Source organism: Mastigoproctus giganteus, chromosome 4 (assembly GCF_048544385.1).
Source record: "Mastigoproctus giganteus isolate SK-2022 chromosome 4, ASM4854438v1, whole genome shotgun sequence".
Lineage (NCBI taxonomy): Eukaryota > Metazoa > Arthropoda > Arachnida > Uropygi > Thelyphonidae > Mastigoproctus > Mastigoproctus giganteus.
This window is the reverse complement of record NC_143578.1, coordinates 70,121,556-70,146,377: the sequence shown is the minus strand read 5'-3', so window position 1 is coordinate 70,146,377 and position 24,822 is coordinate 70,121,556. Positions and strand designations below refer to the sequence as shown.

General features: G+C 34.5%; 1 protein-coding gene across 1 annotated transcript in view; it reads left to right on the top strand.

Moving 5' to 3' along the window:
• The window catches only part of LOC150086821 (protein O-linked-mannose beta-1,2-N-acetylglucosaminyltransferase 1-like), a 392,325-nt gene that overhangs the window by 20,776 nt on the left and 346,727 nt on the right, over positions 1–24,822 (top strand). Inside the window, exons 4-6 of the mRNA XM_090371595.1 lie at positions 790–834; positions 7,668–7,743; positions 24,382–24,531. Of these exons, the coding sequence (XP_090227721.1) occupies positions 790–834; positions 7,668–7,743; positions 24,382–24,531 (271 nt within the window). The remainder of the gene's footprint in view (positions 1–789; positions 835–7,667; positions 7,744–24,381; positions 24,532–24,822) is intronic.

Here is a 24,822-nt window from a genome sequence, read left to right as displayed (position 1 = left end):
GGTTTACTGTATATGAACCATTTTCAGTGTTGCTTGCTGAGTATTGGTTAAGTTATGTTACTGTGAAATAACTTGTTAAAGACACTTTCGGGTACCTGGGTTCAATACATTGTTAGCCTTTACTCTCTCTCTTTCACTAGAAACCCTTTTATAGTTTTTTTCCCTCCCTCTTCTAAGGATATTGTTGTTAAACCCTAACTTCCATGGGTCCTGAAAATTCAAAGAAGAGAAGTTATTTGGGCATGGAGCCTGAAAATGTAATTTTAAATGGAGAGAAGTTATTTATGTTTATTGTCTAAGGTTATTCTTTGTTCCGTATACAGCTTTTTTTTTTTTTTTTTTTTTTATAATTATATATGCTTGAGAATTGAAATGCTGTCTACAAAAAATAAATAAAATCCAGCAGAATAAAGGATTTAATAAAAATAAAATCCTGTTTTCAGAATTGATTCAGGATTTATTGATGCTAATATATGCATATTAATAGGCATCATCACTGGGAGTAAATTATTATATGATTTCTAGTAAATGTAAAGGTTTGATTTAATATATCATGTGTTTTATAAAGTCACTGTTTTATTGATCCTGGTTTTTGGTCCATTACTGCAATTCAGAGGTTTTATGATATTAATTAAATGGCAGTTTTAATAAAATGATTAATTTTGGTGTATAATATTTATTCAATAAACAGAAATGAACGTTGTTGATTTGAATAAGTTCATAACTGTGCATGAATTTGTTTCTGTTATTGTGCTAGGAAAAAAGTAATGATTAAATCTGTTTTCGCAGGTAAAAGTAAAGAGAGAATCATAGTAGACTGGAATAATGAAACAGGTAGGTGATAATATTGCTTTGCACTAACTTTGAAATTTAGGGTTACCTTCAAAAGTTGTTTGCTATCAGTTCCATGAACATAAATTAATTCATTAAACATTGATTTAGTTAGTTTTAATGGAAGGGATGTAGCAGAGCACAGTTACTTTGAATTTGTAGTTTGAAGCATTTTAAACATTTAAATTTTATATTTGCAACACTTACTAATTTACTAGAATAAAAGATGCTATAAAAATATGGGAAAAGAGAAATCCTGTATATTGGCTGGTTCTCTCTCTCTCTCTCTCTCTCTCTATATATATATATATATATATATATATATATATATATATAGAACTAGCCAATAAAACAAAAGGACACACACACACACACACACAGTTCGGAGACTGATTTTGTACCTTGAAATTGACACTATCATAGCAGGTTGTGACTTATTGCATTGCATTTTTGGCGACTCATTTAGACATAGTAACACATGAATAATATATTTTTCTGCAGTCAGTGTGAATTAGTGCTTGTGGAACCGAAGGTGTTATTCATTATTAAGATGTGGTGAAACCGAAGGTTTCACCACATCTTAATAATGAATGATTTTACTTCTTAGTGAAATAGCTCATTTTAAAATGCAACAAATTTTTAAAAGTTTAAAGTGGGCTGCTTGTCTAGTGAAGATAATCCCCACTCTTCAACTTAAAAAATCAAAAAGTCAGTCACTTGTTTGCAATCTATTGCAGAGTGATTGATGTTTAACTATCCATGAAATTGCTGGTGAAATTGGTATTTCTTTTTGGACTTGTCATTTGATTTTAACACAAGATTTAGGAATGTAACATGTTTCAGCCAAGTTTGTGCCTCACATTCTTTCTGATGATCTCAGAGGGGCCATTTCTTACATGTCAGGATCTTTGTCAATGTGCTGCTACTGAAAACCACACTTTGTTTCTTCTGTCATTACTAGTGAAGAATCATGGGTGCAATCTTATGGCCCAGAAACAAAAGTCCAGTCGTTTGTGTAAATGACTCAATCTTCTCAACGGCTCAAAAAAAAGCCAGACAATCTTAAGAAAATGTGAAGGTCATGCATATTATATTTTTAATTTGTAGGGTACTATTCATTATGTATGTTGAAGCAGTGTACCAGGAGTACTACAAAACAGTTCTAGGTAATTGTGAGAAGTTGTTTGGAGAAAATAGCTAGAAAAGTGGGCTTAAGGGAATTTCTTGCATTACGACAGTTCCTTGTCTGTTTAAGAACTACTTGAGAAGCACTCCATCATTCATTGTCTGCCATTCACACCAGTTTAAGGTCTGTGTTTTCTCCTCCAACATTAATGCTCTCTTGAAACATTTGCAATGACTAAAGGAAATTATTCAGAGCACAACACGAACTATTAGCAATTCCAAAAGAAGCATATCAGGAATGCTACCATAACTTGCAGAAGCATTGGAATTAGTGTGCAGATGTCCTGAGACTACTTCAAAAGAGATCCATCCAAACAGCTGGTAAGCTTCATAATTTCTTATTAGTTCAGTCCCCAAATTTTTTGATTAAACCTCTCTTTCCTCCTTTCCTTTGTGTTTGTGTGCATTTTCTTTATTGTTTTTTTTACTTGCTACCCATATTCTCTGTGCAGCTGTTTCATCTTCTGTAACTGATTCAGAAATTTCTGAAAACTTTGTTTTTTTAATGGTGTAATTAATAAAGCCACTAATGCATTGCTTCCATACATAAATAAATACATAAATAAAATGAATAGGCATAATATGCCTACTGTGCAACATTGTAGCCACCTAATTAAATTATTATAAACAATCCATTATGGGATAAATGATGATTAGGAAAGCAACAAACTGCATTGCAGTGCAAGAATAATTGCAAATTGTTTATATGGTTCATGTGTACACAAACTAAAAATTTGATGTGCTTAACTCATGTACAAAGTGCACTATATTTCCACAAGTATCTGGATAGTTACTTGTGGAAATATAGTGTACTGTATGAGATTTGAGAAAATTGAACCATACCCATCATTTTAGGAATAAGTATAAGATTAACTTTATTCGTGCCGGAAGAAGATGAATAAAATGGAGTAGGTGGGCTGAGGTGTTGAGCTTAACTTCTGATGTAGGGCAGGGTCATCATAGAATGTCCGTACTATTACATCAAAACTGTAATACCCTAGAAGGCCTAGATTAATGGTTGGCTGACGTAGTTACAAATTGCAAAGAGGAATAGCAAATACTTCTTTACTTATGTTAACTAGAAGGAAGAGGATGAATCAGATTGGTCCACTTCATACTGATGGTTCGATTGTTGATGATCCTGCTGTGGTAGCTGACAAACTGAATGAGTATTTAAAAATTTTTTTTTTTTTTATATATATATATAATCTACATTCACATGAGGAATTCTGTAAGGAAGTGGAGGCCAGAAGCTTATCAAACTCTAGCAGGGAGCTAAATGATTTTGTAATAACTGAGACCAAAGTGGAGCAGAAATTGTTGAAGTTGAACATAATAAACATACCTGGAGTGGATGGGATCTATCCAGTTATATTAAAGGAGGCAGCAAAGGAAGTAAGGAAGAAGTTAGCTATAATTATGAGAGGTTCCTTGGACTCAGGGGAGGTCCCCATGGACTGGAGATGTGAAAATGTGTCCCCAATTCACTAAGGGAGATCAAAGGATGACACAAGTAATTACAGATCTGTTAGTTTGCTAGCAGAGATAAGGAGGTGATTATCCCCTTGTATAAGGCAATGGTCAGGCCACACCTTGAGTACTGCATACTGGTCTGGAGGCCTCATTTTAGAAGAATGTGGAGTTGCTGGAATGAGTACAGAGAAGCACAATGAGATTGGTGAATGGAACAAAGGATTGCTGTTATCTAGAAATGCTTAATTTCTGCAAATATCAGTGTCTGGAGACAAGGCACCTGTGAGGTGATCTGATTGAGGTATATAAGGCTTTGAATGGTTTGAGTAACCTCAGCGGATTATTCGCCTAAGGGGAAACAGTTGTAGAATAGATGTGTGGAAATTTTCCTTTACCCAGCGGGTGGTTAATTGTTGGAACAAACTACCATCTGTCGCAGTGGAGGTTGAAAACTTAAATAAATTCAAGGCAGAACTAGACAAACATTTGGAGTGAATGGATGGATGAAATGAGAAGGTTTTTTTTTTGCTGATTCTGTATAAGCTTGCTTTCTTGAATCATATGCCTCTACTAATGCTAATTCTAACTACGCTCTTAATATTTTCCTCACCAAAAACTCTTCAACATATACAGTCATTGGTCCCCTAGTACTTCAGCAGGTCACAACTTGGTGATGATCTCTACTGCAATGGAGACCCCCACCTCCCTTTTCTTATTCTCTCTCTCTCTCACGGCCATTTTATGCCTCATGTTATTTGTTATTACAAGAATATGAAATGGGATGATCTGTGTGATTCTCTTTTCCTTGGTTGGATTAGTTTTAAATTTTCCAATTCTAACATTTGCTCTGATTGTGTCAGCAAAATTATCCTTGTATGGATGAAATCCTTTATTCCACATTCCATCTTAAAATCTCATCCCCTATCCAAACTTTGATATTCTAATAAATGTGCTAAGAATGTTCAATATAAGAATGTAGCTTAGTGCAATTGGCTTTTACCCAAATCTCTGGTTTTGTTTTTTGCCTGCACCAAAGCTCCCAACACTTAAGACCATTCTTAATTAATCCAAACTCAATTTTGAAGAACCTAAGAGTTGAAAACTTGCTTCTTGTCTAAGTGTTAGTCCAAGCTCTCTGGTCTCTTCCTAAAGCTATTGGCTGCAACTTCTGTGCATCTGTACTTCCACCTATGGTTCTGTTGCATCCTTGGCTAAAGCTGATTTTTTAGCATCCTACTTCTTTTAACTTTTATATTGACAATTTTAGCTAACCTGTATAAATCCCAGTAAACTCTGCTCATTGTCTCCCCTGGCCTTCAAAATGAAGGATATTAGAAGAATTCTGAACAACCTTGATACCAAACAAGCTCCAGGTTCTGATGGCATTTATCTACTTCTTATCAAAACAAGTTTGCCTAAGCTTGCACCTGTTTTGTGTTGCATTTTTACACTTTTTTTTTTTTTTTTTTTGGTATGTGTTCTTCTTCATGGAAAATGTCTTATAATGGGAATTCTTCATGGAAATTGTCTGCATCCAGCCAGTTCTTAAAAAGGGTTACAGATCTCTCCCTTCCAACTACTATCCCATTGTACTTACCTACACTCTATTCAAAGTAATGGAGAAATCCACCAGCCACCAACTCATCAGTAAACATTTTATCTAATCAATGATTACCAATACAGATTCCATCAGTGTCATTCTTCTAGAGATATATTGGTTTATGTTACTCGTCTTTGGACAAATTTTATGCAAAAGTTTAGCAAACCCAAGCAATTGCTCTTGACATTTCCAAGGCTTTTAATGGTATATTGGCATAAAGATCTTCTAAGAAAGCTCCATCATAAGGATTGCCATCTGTTTTTATCAATGTTGGTAGCCTGATTTTTTTTTTCCCCCCCTTACACACTCATTACAGTAATTGTAGTGGCTCCCTTTTTTTTTTTTTTTAAACTTCTCAACTAATGCTGGCATCCCCCAAAGTCGAGTTCTCTCTTCCACTGACTGAAAATCTTATTAATAGTTTTGCTGATGATAACACTCTACATGTTATAGAGGATTCCAAGAACTAGGGATGTAGACTGGATTGCAGGAAGTTTTCATTTTGGTTGTTGATTATTGGAACAAGTTGCCTCAGCAGGTAGTTGAGGCTGACAGTTTGAAGAAATTCAACAATCAACTGGATAGTTACCTGTGTAAGTAGATAAGAAAATAGGCATATAGCCTATTTTCTTATCTACTTTTTATATATCTTCTTTTATTATTTTTTTTATCTTCCTTTATATTTTTATGATTTTATTTATTATCTTATTTTATTAATTATTATTTTATAATTATTTTATTTATTATATGATTTTGTTTTTATTTCTTGTTATTATTTTTTATTTATTTATTTTTTTGCTGGTGCAGCAAAAGCCTGTGGCCTCTTTGTGCTATTTTGTTCCTACTAATATTAATACTTCCACCTTTCAGTCTGAGTACCCTTACCCTTCACAAATAGCTTCAACTTCTCAAATATCCACCACCAAATGAAATATATCTCAAATATCCAGTTGGCAAAAAAAACTTAAATTCGGTCATTATAAAACTCGGTCCTTTCTTATTCCTTGCAAAAAGGGAAAAAAGTGTACTTCTATGCTCATCTTCAATGACACTTAGATTTCTAGACAAAATCACGTCTCTCTGTTAGCATAAGCAAATCACAAATATTGCTTCTTTTGCATTAAAAACACTGGTTTTTATTTTTTGTTCTCCACATTACTCTGGTTCTAAACAGCTGCTGACCCTGTATAAAACCCAAATCCACCTACCATGGAATGTTGTTCCCACATCGGAGGTGGGTGCCCTGAAAACCTCTCTGAAGCTCCTTGACTCTCTTTGAAAGTTGGCAGGTAGTAAATTAATGAGGCAGGTTAATTCTCTCTCTCTGTCTCATAAGCATTCAGTTTTTGCTGCTTGCCTGTTCTATAGTTACTTCAAAACTAGTCCGAATATGCATCCATTCCATTCATTTCACAGAAGTTCAAGTCTAAAATCAGAAAGCATCTTCTCAACCCTGAACCCATGCATGGTATTATAGGTTCTAATACCTTTTGTGTTTGGGGTTTTCTTTAAAAAAAAGAAAAAAGCCTACTGCAACATTTACGAATCAGGAAATTGGTGGGGGGTTGGGGACTCATTAGCTCCTAACCTCCAATGTTGAAGAGGTTATCTTATCCTGATGGTATAATTGGTTTCCGAGTTTGACAAGAAGGAGGGAAGACCAAATATTTATCTTGGACTGATGAATACTCATCAGTCCAAGATAAAGCAGAAGCTCTGTGTTAAAGTCTTTGACACTTGAAGGCTTACTTACATTCATCTGAAGTTTTGGAAATCTGGCATTTTAAGTAGTCTTCTAATTTCTTGAGGTATTTTTCTCTCTTCTGCTGTTCAATGCTACAGTTCTTGCACAGTGGTGGATCAGGTGAGGATTCTCAGTGTTCTTAATTCATTGTTTAGAGTTCCTACTTCTGAGGATATTTATACTTAAACATTTAGCAATGATATTGTGATTTTATCATTCTAAGAGGAATTTAAGTAGCTGTCGAGTTTGATAATTTTGTGTTTGGCTGAATCAAAGTCCTTCATATCGGACCCTTCAAATGGTTAATAGGAACATTCAGATTAAACCTATCTTGCACATCTTACCTGCAAAATATCTTCCCATATCCCCATAACTATTAATTTACTGAACTAGTTAAATTATTGTTTTCCTGTTAGTTATCATGCCCTTATGTTTTTGATGAAAAAAAATTATTTTTTTTTATTCCAATTGTAATTTTTTGTTGCTTTTGTGAATGAAAGATTTGAATGCAAAAAAAAAAACAGAATTTGTGAATGCAAAAACTGAATGCCATTGTAATTTAATTGTTTGAATCACATTTTGGTTCATTGGCTTGATTATTCAGTTTCACATTTATCAGGTATGCAACTCATGGCATTGAATATGGTTTGGATTAGTGGAGGTTCAGATTACTATGATTGCACTGTTATATAATTCCAGATATTCAGTAAACTTGTGTGACTTCCTTTTTTTTTTTTTTTTTTTTTTTTTCATATTCTAGTTATTTATTTAACAGTAACTATAAAAAATATAGTATATTATGTTTATGCATATGTATTATTCTATCTTATATAGGTGTGCCGGGCCAAGATGTCATTGCTCCAAGTGAAAAAGTACTTATGGTTGTTAATAGGCCAAACAAACTCCACGAGTAAGAAAGACATAGTGCTACACATTTTCAGTGTTAATGTAATATTTATGATATTGAATTTAGAGTTAATTATATCAGTTTTTGAAGAAAGAGCATGTGGGAAATCTATCAAACAGTGGTAACTTGACTGTTAATCATATTTAATGAAATGCTGGGGTATTTTCATGATTCCCATTGTATTTATATATGAATTCACTTTCCACATATTATTTTTATCATATTAATGGGTTTAACACTAAGATTCTAGTTGTTTTATGCAGGTGTGAAACCACTAATATTAATGATTTAATTCATATTTACTTATTTAATGAGTAGCATTTACATGATCATTTGTTTAAAAAATAATTCCATAGTTCGTAAAACAATAATTCCAAAAGAAATAATACATCTCCAAGGTTTCCAGAGGACTTCACAGCTTCATTATAAATGCTTTAAATAAGCTGATATACTAGTAGCACCGTTGGCTATGGGCAGTGTATGGATTAACTTGAACACAGCCAAATGCATACACTGCCTATAGTGAGCTGTGTTCAGCCCATGTTTACAAACCTAGGACTATAGATAACTCTTATTATGGTTTGTCATGTTAAAGTGTTTATTTTCACACAGTGCTTATGAAAGTAAATACTTAATTTGTTTAGGGCAATAGCCTCAGGTTACAAATAAGTTAACTAACGTATAGGTTTGTGCTATAGCATCATGTTTATACGTAGCCAACTACTAAGTAGTTATTGGCATCATTTAAGTATATCTCATATTGTGAATACCTTCACAAAGAGTTGCCATGGTACTGCTACCTGGAATAAGTAATGCTTCTCTAATAGAGAAGACTACTGTTACTTATTCTTGGCAGATAACACCACCTAGACGGCACCATTTCAGAGCTTATTGGCTCTTCATCGGTGGGTGGGCAGGTACCCTGGTGTTGCAATGATGACAACCCAGTTGCAAAGTATAACTCCACAATATGAGAGATGCCTGATGGGATACAGTACTTGAAAATTACATAATTTGAGATAGTATAACTCCAAATATGAGAGATACCTGATGGTGTACAGTAATTTTTAATTATGAAACAACAGGGATTACCTTTATTTTAGATATAGGAAGTTTCTTTTCCAACCAACTCTCCTGGTCCAACGTGCTAATAATTCTTTGGGAAGGCGATATCAATTTTACAAAACATGTGGGACATCTTCCCCACTGTCAGAACCATATTGTTCAGACCCCTCGGTCTCAACCTTGAGCGCTCAAGACTTCTGTCTTCAAACACCATACCTCTGACAGCAAGGAAACCATTACGTGGATTGACATAAAATTAAATTTTGAAGGTCTAAACCGCTTAATAAATATGGACCGATTATTTTCTTCGGTCCAGTAGCTTGACATTAGAGTTAAATTTAGGGGTCTAAAAAAGTTTAATGGATATGGGGGAGGGAATTATTCTCTACATTCCTTAAGTCAGACTAGAACTTTTCGGGGCGTCATGTTCACAGGAATAGAGCAACTCACAATTAATCCAAAACTTTTGTCTTATGTTGTAGTGTTTGTTCTTTACGCATGCATATAAGTGACCAATCGTCAAACAATAGGAATGGTCTACGGATATTGATTGAAGTTTCACGTAGTTTCACCTCTAAGGTTTCCGCTAATCGAATCATAAACCAAACTATCCCCTCAATATCAAAACGACATAGAGAAGAAGCTAAAGCTTTACACACACTTAAACAAAACCACGATATCATTATTCAAAAAGCCGACAAAGGCGATACAGTAATTATTCTCAATAAAGGAGACTATATAAATAAATTATACACCATCATTTCATACACAACGACATACGAAGAAGTTGCAGCATCAGAGTTCAACAGCCTAGTTAACATATATAACAAAATGCTAACCACCTATAGTAAAGATGACCACATCCCTATGGCCCAACTTAAACAAATTAAAGCCTGCACATACAATATCCCACCCTTATTCAGCCAAGTAAAATTACACAAAACAGGATACCCAATATGTCCAATCGTGTCATATAAGAATTCAGCTTTTGCTTCCTTAGTCATGTTCATCTACCCAATTCTAAAACCACTTCGAGAACTCCTAACATATAACATAAAAAACTACAATGCTTTATTCCTGAACCTTAAAGATCTCCATATAAAGGAGGATATGAAGTTATATTCACTGGATGTGACTTCACTATACACTAACGTAAATGTACCTTACGCCTTAGACATAGTCTGGGCCTACTTAAACGATGATAACATAAAAATTAATAACACCAGACTCCTCAAAGACAGAATCTTCGAACTAACAAAACTATTAGTAAATGCTTACATTCTCTTTCAAGGAAAAATATACAGACAGATTTTTGGCCTCCCAATGGGCCTAAACATCAGTGGACTCATTGCTGAACTGTACTTAGACAAATTAGAAAAGATCCATCTTGATCCATTTATATCACAGATCACATATTACAGAAGATATCTGGATGACATCCTAATTATCACAGATCATTTGACCCTAAACAATATTCTACAGGTTTTTAATAACATCCATCAGAGATTAAAATTTGAATTAGAAATTGAAGCAGAAACCCACTCCATAAATTTCCTTAATTTTACCATACACAGATTAGACCAAAAACTAAATTTCAGCATATATAGAAAACCCACTAATAAGGGGATGCTTTTGCATTTCCACAGTTATCATCCCCAACCATACAAAATATCGGTCATGCTGAATCAATTTCTTAACGCCTTTAAATATTCTTCCAACCAGATTTCTCTAACAACAGAAATAAATGAATTAACTAGAAGATTCTCAAATAGGGGTTACCGCTAACCTATATAAACAAAGTAAAAACAATAGCCCATGAAAAAATAAATAACAACCCCGCAACAAACATTGCACAAAAATCCGACAAGACCAAAATATATTTCATCACCATTCCATATGTCAAGTACTGGTACAATAAACTTAACCAAATATGCAAGGGAACCGACATGAAAATCATAGCAAAACCCATGAACAAATTATACACATTCTTCAGAAATCGACCTTCAAACACCACATTCCAATCACAGCATGACCTAGTATACAGCATCCATGCAAAAATTGTGATGCTGTTTATGTAGGATCTACCATGGGAGTGGCGCAGCTTCAAGCAAAACAACACCAAGCTTCGGTGCGGGTGGATCGTTTAAATGCATCGGAACTTTCGCTCCACACATAAATGAACGACATTCATTCGCCTTTAATGAAACAAAAATTATAAATATTCAACACAACTACCACAAACTACTTATTGCAGAAACCTTAGAGATGAAACTACATGAAACTTCAATCAATATCCGTAGACCATTCCTATTGTCCGACGATTGGTCACTTATACGCATGCATGAAGAACAAACACTACAACATAAGACAAAAGTTTCGTATTAATTGTGAGTTGCTCTATTCCTGTGAACATGATGCCCCGAAAAGTTCTAGTCCGACTTAAGGAATGTAGAGAATAATCTCCCCCCCCCCACCATATCCATTAAACATTTTTAGACCCCTAAATTTAACTCTAATGTCAAGCTACTGGACTGAAGAAAATAATCGGCCCATATTTATTAAGCGGTTTAGACCTTCAAAATTTAATTTTATGTCAATCCACGTAATGGTTTCTTTGCTGCCAGAGGTATGGTGTTTGAAGACAGAAGTCTTGAGCGCTCAAGGTTGAGACTGAGGGGTCTGATCACTACGGTTCTGACAGTGAGGAAGATGTCTCATGTTTTGTAAAATTGATATCGCCTTCCCAAAGAATTATTAGCACGTTGGACCAGGAGAGTTGGTTGGAAAAGAAGCTTCCTATATCAAAAATAAAGGTAATCCCTGTTGTTTCATAATAAAAAAGAATATAGGCATTATCGAGCACTTAATAGCTCTCTATTATCAAAAGTAATTTTCAATTACTATACACTATCAGGTATCTCTCATATTGTGAAGTTATATTTCGTAACTGGGTTGTCATCATTGCATCACCAGGGTACCTGCCCACCCACTGATGAAGAGCCAATAAGCTCTGAAACAGTGCCATCTGGATGGTGGTATCCACTGAGAATAAGTAACAGTAGTCTTCTCTATTAGAGAAGCATTACTTATTCGAGGTAGTGCAATACCATGGTAACTCATTGTGAAGGCATTCACAATATGAGATATACTTAAATGATGCCAACTTTGTAACTACTTAGTAGTTGGCTACGTATAAACATGATGCTATAGCATAAAGCTATACGAAAGTAAATACTTTGAAACATGGAAGCATAAAAGGTATACTCATTTACTTAGCTTTCATTCTGGCATAGCACTTGCCTTTCAACATCTTTGTGTTGGACTGTTTCAGAATATGCCATTTTATTACAAGTAGCATTGCATGTTGCCTGCTTTGTAGTCCCATTCTTACCAATAAATTATCCTCATCCAGGTTTCTTTCCTAACATTAAGAAATGTACATTCTGTCATTATTACACTATTTCCAAATATTCAGTAAACTGTGTGACTTTCAACTTTTTGGAATATCTGAAACTTTTTGGGTGAAGAATAGGAAATTTTTTTGATAAGTAGTGCTATATTCAGTGGCACTGTAGCTTCACATGCATAAGATTTCTTTGAAAAAGTCATGAAGAGTTGACTAGACAAGCAAAGGAATATATTTTTTTTTCCATACAAATGTATGCATATATTTTTATTATTTAATTTATTTTCTGTCAAATGGTATATTTTTCAATACAGAGCTGAATAGAAAGAGAAACAGTATATATGTATATACATGTATAAATTAAGATATAAGTAATAGAATGAAGAAATATAGAAAGAGTAAAGGAATATGTAGAAAAGAGTAAAGGAACAAAAGAAATCATGGTATAAAAAAAATTTACACTTAAAAATATCCAAATAAAAATGGATAAGAATATTGTCATATAATGCACAACTTTGGTGTCATTATCAGAATCAACCACCAGAATTGCACAAAAAAGACAATATAAAGTTTCTGTTTCTGATGCAAAGAAAATGCTAGGAAGTGATGCAACAAAGAATTAAGAAATTAGTGAATTTAGAATTTGTGGTAAAGGCCAATATGAATATACAGTGTGATTCAGGAGGAATAGTAAATATTTTAGGAGGTTTTAGTATCAATTATTCTGTGTAAAAAAAAAGTTCATATAAACATGTGTCCAATTCGCAATGGATACAGCTGTTTGAAACTGGTGCCCACAAAGCCATTGAGAGAGATTAAAGAATGATAAATGACTTACTGTTTGCATTTATTGGCTTTTGAATGATACAAAACACAAATAATTGACAAATTTTTTACAGTTCATAATAAATGTTTGAAAATCCCACCGCCACCCTCAATGCACTTTGCAACTCTTGTGGTAATATGACATGTTGTTCTTCTGAGATTGTCTTGGTGTTCCTTTATGAAGGCAGCAGTATCAAAAATGCAAGTGAGTAATTGGTCTCGTGTATTCATCTTTTCTTTGTATACTGTGCTTTTCATGCACCCCCCACAAACAAAAATCTAACAGAGTGAGGTCTGGAGACTATGGTGGCCAATGAATGGGACTGCCACATCCGATCCATCGTTCAGGGAAGGTTTGATTTAGATATTGTATCACACCAGACAAGTATAATGTGCAGGAGCTCCATCACTGAAAGTACATACCAATCCTTGTAGCCAAGGGAACATCTTCCAATAGTTGTGAAGTTCATTTTTCAGAAATTCTAGGTAAATGGGTCCTGTAAGATGATTTTGTAACACAACAGGCCCAACAACTGATTGTCGATGATACCACACCACACATTTACAGAGAAGTGATGTTGAAAATTTGTTTGTACAGTGGCATGTGGATTTTTGTCTGACCACCTATGAGAGTTACTAGTGTTGATTCTGTCATGGATAAAGTAGCTTCATCGCTGAACAGTATTAATGGAATTAATCGGCATTTACCCACCGACAAAATTCCAATCACTGGGCGTTGTCTCTTGGTTGAAGGTGTTGCACCTGCTGTATGTGAAATGGATACAAGCTATGCTCATGTAATGCTCATGTAATATACCGACTGAAGAATGCATTCTATTTCATTCACATTTCGTTCATTTGCATGTTCAGAAGAAATATGAGTGCTGGGAACTGTACCAGTCTCACTCAGTTCAGTGCAAACACTAGTAAATGCTCTTGAATCCTGTATTCTGCGGTTAGGAAACAGCTGACAGTATTCTTTACAACCAGCAATAGCACTTCCACTACAAACACCATATCGGCACATTCAGCAAGTATGAAGATGTGTGACATTCTGAACAATTCTAACATCAAACAGTGTCAGGTTATAACTGCTTCTTGGTCACATCTGATTCAGGGAGCTGTGTGTGTGTGTGTGTGCCAGTTTCAAACAGCTGTATCTCCATATCCATTGAGAATTGCATACATGTTTATGCGAACTTTTTTTACTCAGAATAATCGATACTATAACTTCCCAAAATATTTACTATTCCTCCTGATTCACCCTGTATATGGTAGAGAATACAAATAATAGGTATGTGGTTTACGGTTGACTGAACAGAGGAACAAAAAAGAAAAAGCATAAACAAAAGAATGGAAAGTAGTAAAGGAACTCTGCATCTAAGATGAAACAAAGCAAACAGTATTACTATGAAAATATCTTGATCTTAAAAGACAGACAATAAACACCTCAAGTGTATAAGATTAACACACACGCACACGTCTAAAAGTTCGGAATCACTTTTCATTTTTCTTAATTTTCAAAGTTTTTATTAAAATGGGACCAACTTGTTTACTAGTTTTTATTAAAATATTTTCTATTATGTATATAAAACAAAAAAAACTAAATTATAATATTTAAGAAATTTCTAGAATATTCCAGAAAGGGTTAGAACTGAGTGTGGTAGAACATTATAGAAGAATCCTGAATGTGTTAGAAATTGTAGATGATCCTAGGATATTTTAGAAAGTATTGTTTCAGCATTACAGAAGATTGTAGATGATCCAGAATGTTAGCAATAATATATAATATGATGTTTGCAATAATTCTGTTAACATTAGGGAATTTTTTGTTAAATAAATTTGTTTATTGGGTATTATCTTAAAAAAAGAAAAAAGTATACTTTTTAGTATAGAATATATTAAGAATGTGATGGTAGGCTGACCGATGATTAGACTAATATATAGAGGAAGAAGTAACATATCAACCACTAGAAAATAAAAAATTAATAATATATTCTAGTATATGAAATTAGTGATGTAAGCTGAGAATTTCTTCCAAAGGATCATTCTCAAGGAATGTCCATCATTATATGAAATAATTGAACTTTTGGCCATGTTGCCATGACAAGTATTATTGTTTTTGGTACTTGTACTGTACTTAGCAGCAATAAAGAAATTTAATAAAGTGAGGAGTAAGAGCTGTAACTTATAAAACTGAACACTTGTCATTCAGAAAGAGTATTTGGTGTTAGTTTTGTGTGTTTTGGAATAAACGTGGCAAGAGGTATGGAACTGAAATGAGAAACAATGACATTGACATGGGTGGCCAGTGTTGAAAAAATAAGTGCTATTATAACTCTGTATAAAGAAAGTTATTCCATGAAGAGTTTTAGCTAGGTGTTTCATTTAAAGGAATATAAACTACCATTCAACAATTCAAGGAGACTGGCAGTTTAAAGGACAAATCACAATCAGGATGACTGCATATAACAACAGAAGCACAAGATAAGATTTCTAAATTTAGTTGATGACTTAATACACCTGAAATCTGAGCTGAGTTCAATAGGAAGAGAGAAACTTGTGTGTCTGCATCCACTGTAAAACTTCATCTTATAGAAACAGGACTTCATGGTCATGTAGCAGTCTTAAAACCAGAAAATTGAAAAATGGTTGGCTTGGGTTAAGCTCCAACATTGGACAATTGAAGAGTGGAAAAATGTAACATGGATATATGAATTAAAATTCGAAATTTTTGAATTCAAGTGTAGAGTTTGTGAGATGATCAACTGAAGAAAAAATGATGCCATATTGTTTAGTGCTTGCAGTCGAGCATGATGGTGGTTTCTTCATGATCTAGGGTTGCTTCTGCTGTTCTGGAGTGGGTGACATCATCACAATTGAAGGAATTTTAAGAAAAGAAGGCAATAAAAACATTCTTGAATGTAATGCAATATCCTCTGATTTCGACTTTGTGGAATAAATTTTATATTACAAGACAACAATCTGAAGCACAGCTTTAAACTGTGCAGGAACTTTGTAGCAACTAAACAGCATGGTCGGGTTATTACAAATTATGGTGTAGCTGCCCCAGTCCTACCGTTGTGAGCTTTTTTTGGGATCAAAAAGATGTAGATTGTTAAGTCTATGAAGTCTGCCCATCTTCACAAAATTTATGGGGAACCTTGCAGATCTTGGAATAATGTTAGTCAAGACACTACATAAATTAATTTCCTGTGTAAGGCAGTGATAAAATCTCACGGGATATTTTTATGAAAAATCAGTTGTTAATATTTGTTAATATCAATCATTTCAATTTAGATGATTTATAGAGCTTCTTAATGTACCATTGTATAATTGACTTAATAGTGTGAATAGCAATAAAGCTTAATAGATGGTACTCACCTTAATCGATCTGCTTAGTTACATGAAGTTGGGGTGGAAATGAAGTTTAAAATAAGTAGAAATACGTTAATTGAATGAATACGGAATTGTTAAAATTTGCTCAAGGAAGTAGAAGTGCACTACCTCGTCCCTGGTTGTCATTTGATGAAAAATCAGTTGTTAATATTTGTTAATATTAATCCTCGTCAAATTTGCTCAAGGAAGTTTAAAATTTGCTAAAGGAAGTAGAAGTGCACTACCTCGTCCCTGGTTGTCACTTGACAACCAGAGACGAGGTAGTGCACTTTGAGCAAATTTTAACAATTCCGTATTCGTTCAATTAACTTGTTTTAATTTATTTTAAACTTAAATTTAAACTTCATTTCCACCCCAACTTCATGTAACTAAGCAGATCAATTAAGATGAGTACCGTCTATTAAGCTTTATTGCTATTCACACTATTAATTATTTCAATATATTTTTGCAGTCAAAATTTTTCATTGCTTAATAAAAAATCTTAAAATACTTTGTAGTGTGTTGTTTTTTTATATTAAAACTTACAATTTCATAACCAATTTCAAAAAAATTAATGAAAACTGTAGTCATACGCTATGATTCCAAACTTTTAGACTGTGTGTGTGTGTGTGTGTGTGTGTGTGTGTGTGTGTGTGTGTGTGTGTGGTTAATATTATTTTTATACACTATTATAAACCAAAATATCAGCCACCAGAGCAAAAACCATAACATTTAATAGCATATACTAATTAAATCAACTAAGAAGAATGCTAAAATAAATAATGCCAGTTACTTCCTGAAAACATCCATGGGCACTCAATCACAGACCAATGCCCATTGATTGGGTGACAGGCACAATTTGACCTTAGTTTGCTCTTGTGCCAATAAACTCCCATTAAAACCAACCAACCAACCAAAACCCATTGATGCTCTAGTAAAAGTAATTGGCATTTATCACTATCTTGCATTTCATGGTGGAAATGATATGTGCTGAATTTGTCTGATTCTATTTTAAATTTATTCAGACTATTTAACACCAAGTGGAAGTTTATTTTAATAATCAGTTACTCTCTGAAATCAAATTTCCATACATCTATCATTCAACCATTCTTTTCCCATTTAATTTTGTCTCCTACTCTGTGTCATCTGAGAAAGAATAAAGATACCACCAGTGTTTAGTTTACTCAACCCATTTATTTTATTTTATTTATGAAAACCCCAAACATGAAAGGTATTAGACCTATAGTACTCTTACTACTGTGCTTGGGTTGAAGGTTGAGAAGATGAAAGAAAGTACCTGTTGGTATTAGACTTGAATTTCGGTAGATTGTAATTTTAAGGAAATATGTGTGAAGGAGGGTTATTCCAGAAAACTGAAGTTTAAAGAATAAATGAGGAAGAAGAAGAAGAAAAGTTGGTTTGTGAGTTTGAAGTTGGACAGTAAATGCATGCTGCCTATTTGTGGTCTATCTTTGGACCTGTTTGGAATAGAGAGGGTGGGGGTATGGAATTATAAAGCCAATTTAGAAGAACAGTGCCCATGGAAGTATCTATAGAAAGAGCATGCAGCTAAAATAGAATGTCTATGATACACAGAGTATAGAGACTTTGTAACAGATGGATCATTGATTAACCTAACTGCCCTCTTTTGAATGGAGTCTAGAAGCCTAAGAGAAGTTATGGGCATCGCTCCAGATGTGGGAACAATATTTCATGGTAAGGCAGATTTGAGATTTGTACAGAGTGAGTAGCTGTTTGGAAGATAAGTAACACCAAAAGCAAAAGAGAAAACCCAGGGGTTTTTAAATGCAGAGGAAGCAATATTTGTGATGTGGTTATACCAAGAGAGATAAAAAGTCAGGGTAATCCTTAATAGAGGTATGTGATCTTGTCTAGATATCTGAGTGTCATCAAAGATAAGCATAGGATTGGAAGGATCCTTTTTTGAGATATAAGACAGGATGGGTTTTAGAATTCTTGAAGTCAACTAAGTTATTTTTGCTCCACTGAAGAATTACCCTGCAGATCAACATTTAAGGAATTGGTAGTAAATATTCGAGAAGTTGAAACTGTTTGTACAGGGCAAGGCTTCTCAAACTGGAATGTAAAATGCAATATACTACCAACAATAAGTGGATAAGATTTCCAATCAGGAAAAGAGGGAGAGAAAGAACTGAACCTTTGGGAACACCAGCATTAGTGGAGAAGGTAGAAGACAGAGAGCCATCTGCCATCACCTCCAGTGAGCAATCAGAGAGAAAACTGGATACCCAATTTAAAAAAAAAAAAAACAGTTGGCAGTCCATAATTTGGAAGCTTATTTAGAAGGCCTTTATGCCAGATGTGATCAAAAGCCTTTGAATTGTCAAGAACAACTGCTTTAGTTTCATCAGACTCTTCCATTGAATTTTTATATTATATGGATAATATAAGCCAGTATATCACCGGTAGATCTACACTGATGGAATCCATATTAGTGATCATTGATTAGATTGAAGGTTTCTAGATAGGATTTGGCAGTTAATGGATTTCTCTATTATTTTAGAAAGATTAGAATTAAGTGCAATGGGATGATAATTGGATGGGAAGGATGTCATCCTTTTTAAAAACTAGCTGGATATGAGCAAATTAACAAGCAGAAGGAAAAACAACAGTGGAATAAGAAAGTATAAATAGGTGACAGAGAACAGGAGTAAGCTCAAGGACATAGGTTTTGAGAATAAGTGAAGAAATACCATCAAGGCCTGGAGCTTTCTTGGCATCAAGATTGTTCAAAATTCTTCTGATATCCTTTTGACAAAAGACCACAGGAGGTACTGAATGGATTGTGCTGGGAATGGTAAGAGGTGGTTTGCTAAGATCATCAATAGGAAGACCATTCACCTTGACTTTGTACTTGGAAGGGTTATTTGTGAGAAAAATATTAAGAATGGTGGCTGTGTGCTGAGGATTTGCTGGTATTCTGGTAGGTAAATGATAATCTGTTCAAGGCCATTAGTATTTGCAAAAGCCTCAGCATATTGACCAGCTGGGTCTGTGTGACTAGAAAACGGAATCCATCTGGAGTTGGGAACATCAAAATTGCTAAGGAAAACTACTTCACTGTTGGGAAAGCTAGACTAGAGAAAGTCAAGTTTTAAAGCGAGGAAGCATAAAAACCTCTTGTGATTAGTGGAGTTGGGAGAACAACATAGGCAACAGATGAATTTGACAGAATGGGGTAGAGAGATTTTCAGCCAGAGAAGATTGAAAGGAGGAGATTCCAAATTACTAATTTTCTGATAGGGAATATCAGAGTGGACATATGCATAAGTACCATCTTTGAAGTGAAAGGAATTGTTCAGTGAATAATTAGGACAACTGAGATGAGATTTAGATAAACTAGTAGCTGTATTTCAAAACTTACACACGCAGATTATGTCCATGGTCAGTAACAGTCCCACCATTGTAAAGGAATTTTTAGTTTGGTCATTGCAGAATGACTGGACTACATCAAAATTCGGTTCACTTGACTCAAGTGTCACCTGAATAAGTTCCATCAGCATTTTAGATTCCCAAGTGGCAATCCCAGCTCAGTAGTGATTCTTCATGCATTAAGAATCTGCAGATAAAGGAAACACTTGATGGCAATAAGCAGAGTGAGTTGAAGTGGGATTTACTCAGAGGTAACTACCATCAGAGGTAAAAGGAAGGGTTTTTGTTTTCGTAAAGGTGACTGTGGTGGTCCGAGACTGTATTTAAATTCTATACAGTGGGACCAACTGATGATGTTACCAACAGCAAATTCAAAATTGGGAAGCATTCAAAGAATTCATCTTGGAAGCTACTCTACAGATGAACTGATGAGACATGTAGCAGAGAAGAAAAATGCATGGGATACATATAAATTAACAGTTGACACAGAAGCCTATGATTGATATAAGCTGGTCTGTAACCAAGTCACGAAGGAGGTTAGGAAGGCAAAGGCAGATTACGAGAAATCTTTGGCAAAGGATGCAAAGAAAAACAGCAAAAAGTTATTTACTTATGTAAACTCTAGAAGGAAGGGGATGAATCAGATTGGTCTACTTGATATCAATGGTTCAGCTGTTGATCCTGGTCAGGTAGCTAACAAACTAAATGAGTATTTTGCATCTACATTCACACATGAGTTATTCAGGGAGGGGAATGCCAGAGGTGAATTAAATTCTGGAAGTGAGCTAGATGACTTTGTAATAACTGAGAGCAAGTTAGAGAAGAAATTGTTGAAGATAAACATAAGGCACCTGATGTGGATGGGATCTATCCAGTTATATTAAATGAGGCAGCAAAGGAAGTAAGGGCACCTCTGTAGCCAGGTGGGCAGGAGCAGTAGTTCGTAGCACACGCTTCTTGATTAGACTGGGGTTCGAGCCCGTGACCGCCAAATATTTAAAATAATTTTCCATATACCTGGAGCAATATAGCCTTAGTTGCTAATGCTGGTAAAAACCAAAATAACAATAACAACAAGGGAAGTAAGCAAACCCTTAGCCATAATTTTGAGAGCTTCTTTGGACTCAAGGGAGGTACCCATAGACTGGAGATATGCAAATGTGACCCCAATTCACAAAGGAGGATCAAAGGACAAATAAGTAATTATAGACCTGTTAATTTAACTTTTGTTCCAGGGAAATTAAGGGGGGCACTGGTTAAAGAAGCACTGCAGGTTCATCTTGACAGACTTCAGTTATAGCTCAGACACAGCATGGTTTTGTTAAGGGGAAGTCTTGTCTGACTAACTTGATTGGATACTATGATGTGGTCACAAAGGAACTGGATGCAAAAAATAATTTTGATATCATATATTTGGATCTTAGAAAGGCTTTTGATACTGTTGCATATGGAAGACTGCTGCACAGATTGGAGCAGTGTGGCACTGGAGGCAAATTGCTGCTATGGATAAAGGGATGGTTGAGCGGAAGAAGACAGTGGTAATCAATGGACACTGCTCTTCAAAGACTAATGTTATTAGTGGAGTCCCTCAGGTTTCAGTGTTGGGTCCATTGTTGTTTTCTGTATTTATTGATGATGGTATATCAGGCTTAATATCTAAGTTTGCAGACAATACGAAGGTCATCAGGGTTGTTAATGACAGTATGCTGCTGCAATGGGATCTAGAAGAGTTGAGCAGATGGGCTGAGAGGTGGCAACTGAAGTTTAACATTGACAAATGTTAAGTTTTTGTTGTTATTTGGAGCATTAGCAACTAAGGCCATATTGCTCCGGGATATGCGGTGGTCATTTCCTAACCTTTCCGCATCCTCCGTATTTGGTGGTGACGGGCTCGAACCCCGGTCTAATCAAGAAACATGTGCTACGCACTGCTGCTCCTTCCCACCTGGCTACGGAGGCGCCAACAACAAATGTTAAGTACTGCATATGGGAAGCAGTAACCTCAGAGTAACGTATCAACTGTGTGGTACTACACTGACAGTGGTAGAGAATGAAAAGGGTCTGGGGGTAATTGTGTAGTCAGATATGAAGTTTTCTGAGCAGTGCAGACGGTCTGCAAGAGTAGCTCATGGTGTCTTGTCAATGATATACTGGAATTTTTCCAGCAGGAATAAGGAGGTGATTATCCCCTTTTATAAGGCAATGGTCAGGCCACAACTTGAGTATGGTATACAGGTCTGGAGGCCTCATTTTAAGAAGGATGTACAGCTGCTGGAACAAGTACAGAGAAAGGCAACAAGATTAGTAATGGAACAAAAGTGAATGTTTTTATGAAGAAAGGCTTAAGTTTTGCAATTTACAGTGTCTGGAGACTAGGCACCTGTGAGGTGATCTGATTGAGGTGTATAAAGCCTTGAATGGTTTGTGCAAGCTCAGTGCTAATGGGATTCTTCCTCTTGCTCAGAATAATCACTTGAGAGGACATAAATTCAAATTGAGGAAAGACAGTTGTAGGATAGACGTGCGAAGTTTGCCTTAGCCAGCTGGTGGTTGATTGTTGGAACAAACTTCCATCTGTTGTTGTAGAAGTTGATAGCTTAAATAGATTCAAGACAGAACTAGACAAATATTTGGAGCGAGTGGATGGATGAAATGAGAAGTTTTTTTTTCTTCCATCATGTGCCTATGCTAATATCATACTTAAGACAATAACTGTGATAGCCACTGGCATCAATCCTTAAGGATTTCAAACTTATCTTGCAGATATATAGTTTCCCAATGCTCCAATTTAGAACTCATTTTCTAATGTAAAAATTTCTATAAATAAAACTATAATTTGTGTATCTAGTTGTAGTATAAATATATTAATAAATTTTGAAAATTTCACTTCATTACATTAAAAATTTACTAATTATTTTGAATTGGTATGCATTGTATTTGCATTACTCTATTTCAAACCTGTCATATATACATACATACCTCTCTAGAATATACATAAGAAAATTAAAAAGTGGAGTTGAGTAGTACAATCTAATTACATTATAAAGCATAACCTAATTTCTAGGTAAAATTATATATGGATTTTTTAGCCATCTGCTTGAAACATCCTTATGATATAATGCACAGTGACAACTGTCTGTCATCTTACAAATGAATAAACTATGTGATACAGCAAACAGGTCTTAAGCCCTTTTGAACAAAAAAGGCTGAAACAGCTGCTGTGCCTCATGGTAGCTTCTGTTCATTTCCAAGTGCTTGTTTCTTTATATAGTCATATAAACTACTTGATACCATGAGATACCATGAGTTTATATATTTCACATTATATTTACTTTGAATTACATAAATTCTAAATGACACAAAAAAAAAAAAAAAAAAAAAAAAATTTATATAGCTTCATAATGTGTTTAGTGCAATTTATTATTTTATTTATCTTTTTAGGATTATCTTTTATTCAGTTTTAAATTTTCGTTTAATTTTACAGTTTTCTTGACCCCTTCAGAAACTAAAATCGTAGTTATACTGTATGTTATATAACAGCAGCATAAGTCTCTGTAGTATAATTATTTTGATTAATCGATATTGTTACTTAGAAAGGTTTCAATTTGAAGACTAGAGAAAGTGCCGACTGGGCTAGCCGGGCAGGTAAAGTGCCTGTCTGGCAACCCAAAGGTCGCGGGTTCGAATCCTGCCTCTGGTTTGGATCAGATGAGTAGTGCAAAAAAAAACCTTGGGAGGTGCATTATGGCCACAGAGGTTGATGTGCCAACAACTAACAAAAAAAAAAAAAAAAAAAAAACTAGAGAAAGTCTTCATCTGATGCTTAGTTGAATTCAAACAGTGGTAGTAGGACTTTCCATTGGAAAATTCTTGTTTTTACCTTGCACTATAGACAATGCCATTAAGGTAAAAACAAGGCCTTGGAATAGAATACATGCAATTTATAAACAATTATGCCTGGAAACAGTGCAGTGTGTAAAAAGAAAACTCCCGGCAGTTTTAAATTGAGTTTCTTATATGCATGTTTAAGCCCTGCTTAAATGCCATATAAAAAGAATAGCAAATTATATGAAAATCATTAATGATTATCACATTGTAAATTTATTTCTGTGCATGTATCTCATCATTTTTCTTTTCTCTCATCATTTAATTGTAAAAATGTTCACAATGATATTATAAGTAGTGATGCTTTTCAAAGTTTTCTGTAAAGAAATGTACAAAAAACTCCAATTTATTTGTCTTTCCTGTTGAACATTATCTGTACAATTTCAGAACTGTATATTTTTCAATTGTATATTTGTATATTCATCGTTTTTTTAAGGGAACACCCCCTAAAAAGCCATTAACTTATGTGTTCTCCCTCCCTTTTTGCTGTTATCTCCCAAATAGTGTAACATAAAATAAGAATAAATAAATTATTATTATTATTGAAGTTTTTATATAATATTGCTCTTTAGATTTCTTAAATGATTTTGGAGTTGTTTATCTTAGCCAAATATTTAAAAAAGTGTCACTTTATGTAAAATGAAAGGTTAATATGGTCTTGTTTTTAGCATTATTGTCGTCCCACCTCCTATTAAAGTTGGAGACATAGTACCTAACTGTGGACTAGAGAAACCATGTAAAAATGGAGAGTTTGCTGTTCACATATATACAGGAAGAGATCATAATGATCAGCCACGGCTTTGCATTGATGGCAAGTAGTAAGTTGGTATTTTTTTTTTTTTTTTACTTAATTTTGTTTAATTCAGAAATGAAGTACATGTTTTCGAATATTCAACATAGTATTCTTCAAATTATGTATATTCACCTAATTTTTTAAAATATGTTATAAAATAATTCAGAGGCCTTAAACTTCCATTTATTTCTTTCTACATTGTTGGCATTAAAGATAAGTAAAATGAAGTAAATTCATATGCACCATCCAAGAGCATCCCTAGTTAATGGTTAGCTTAAGGCATTGTGGATCAGCACTTCGCTTTGGCATTATTAGC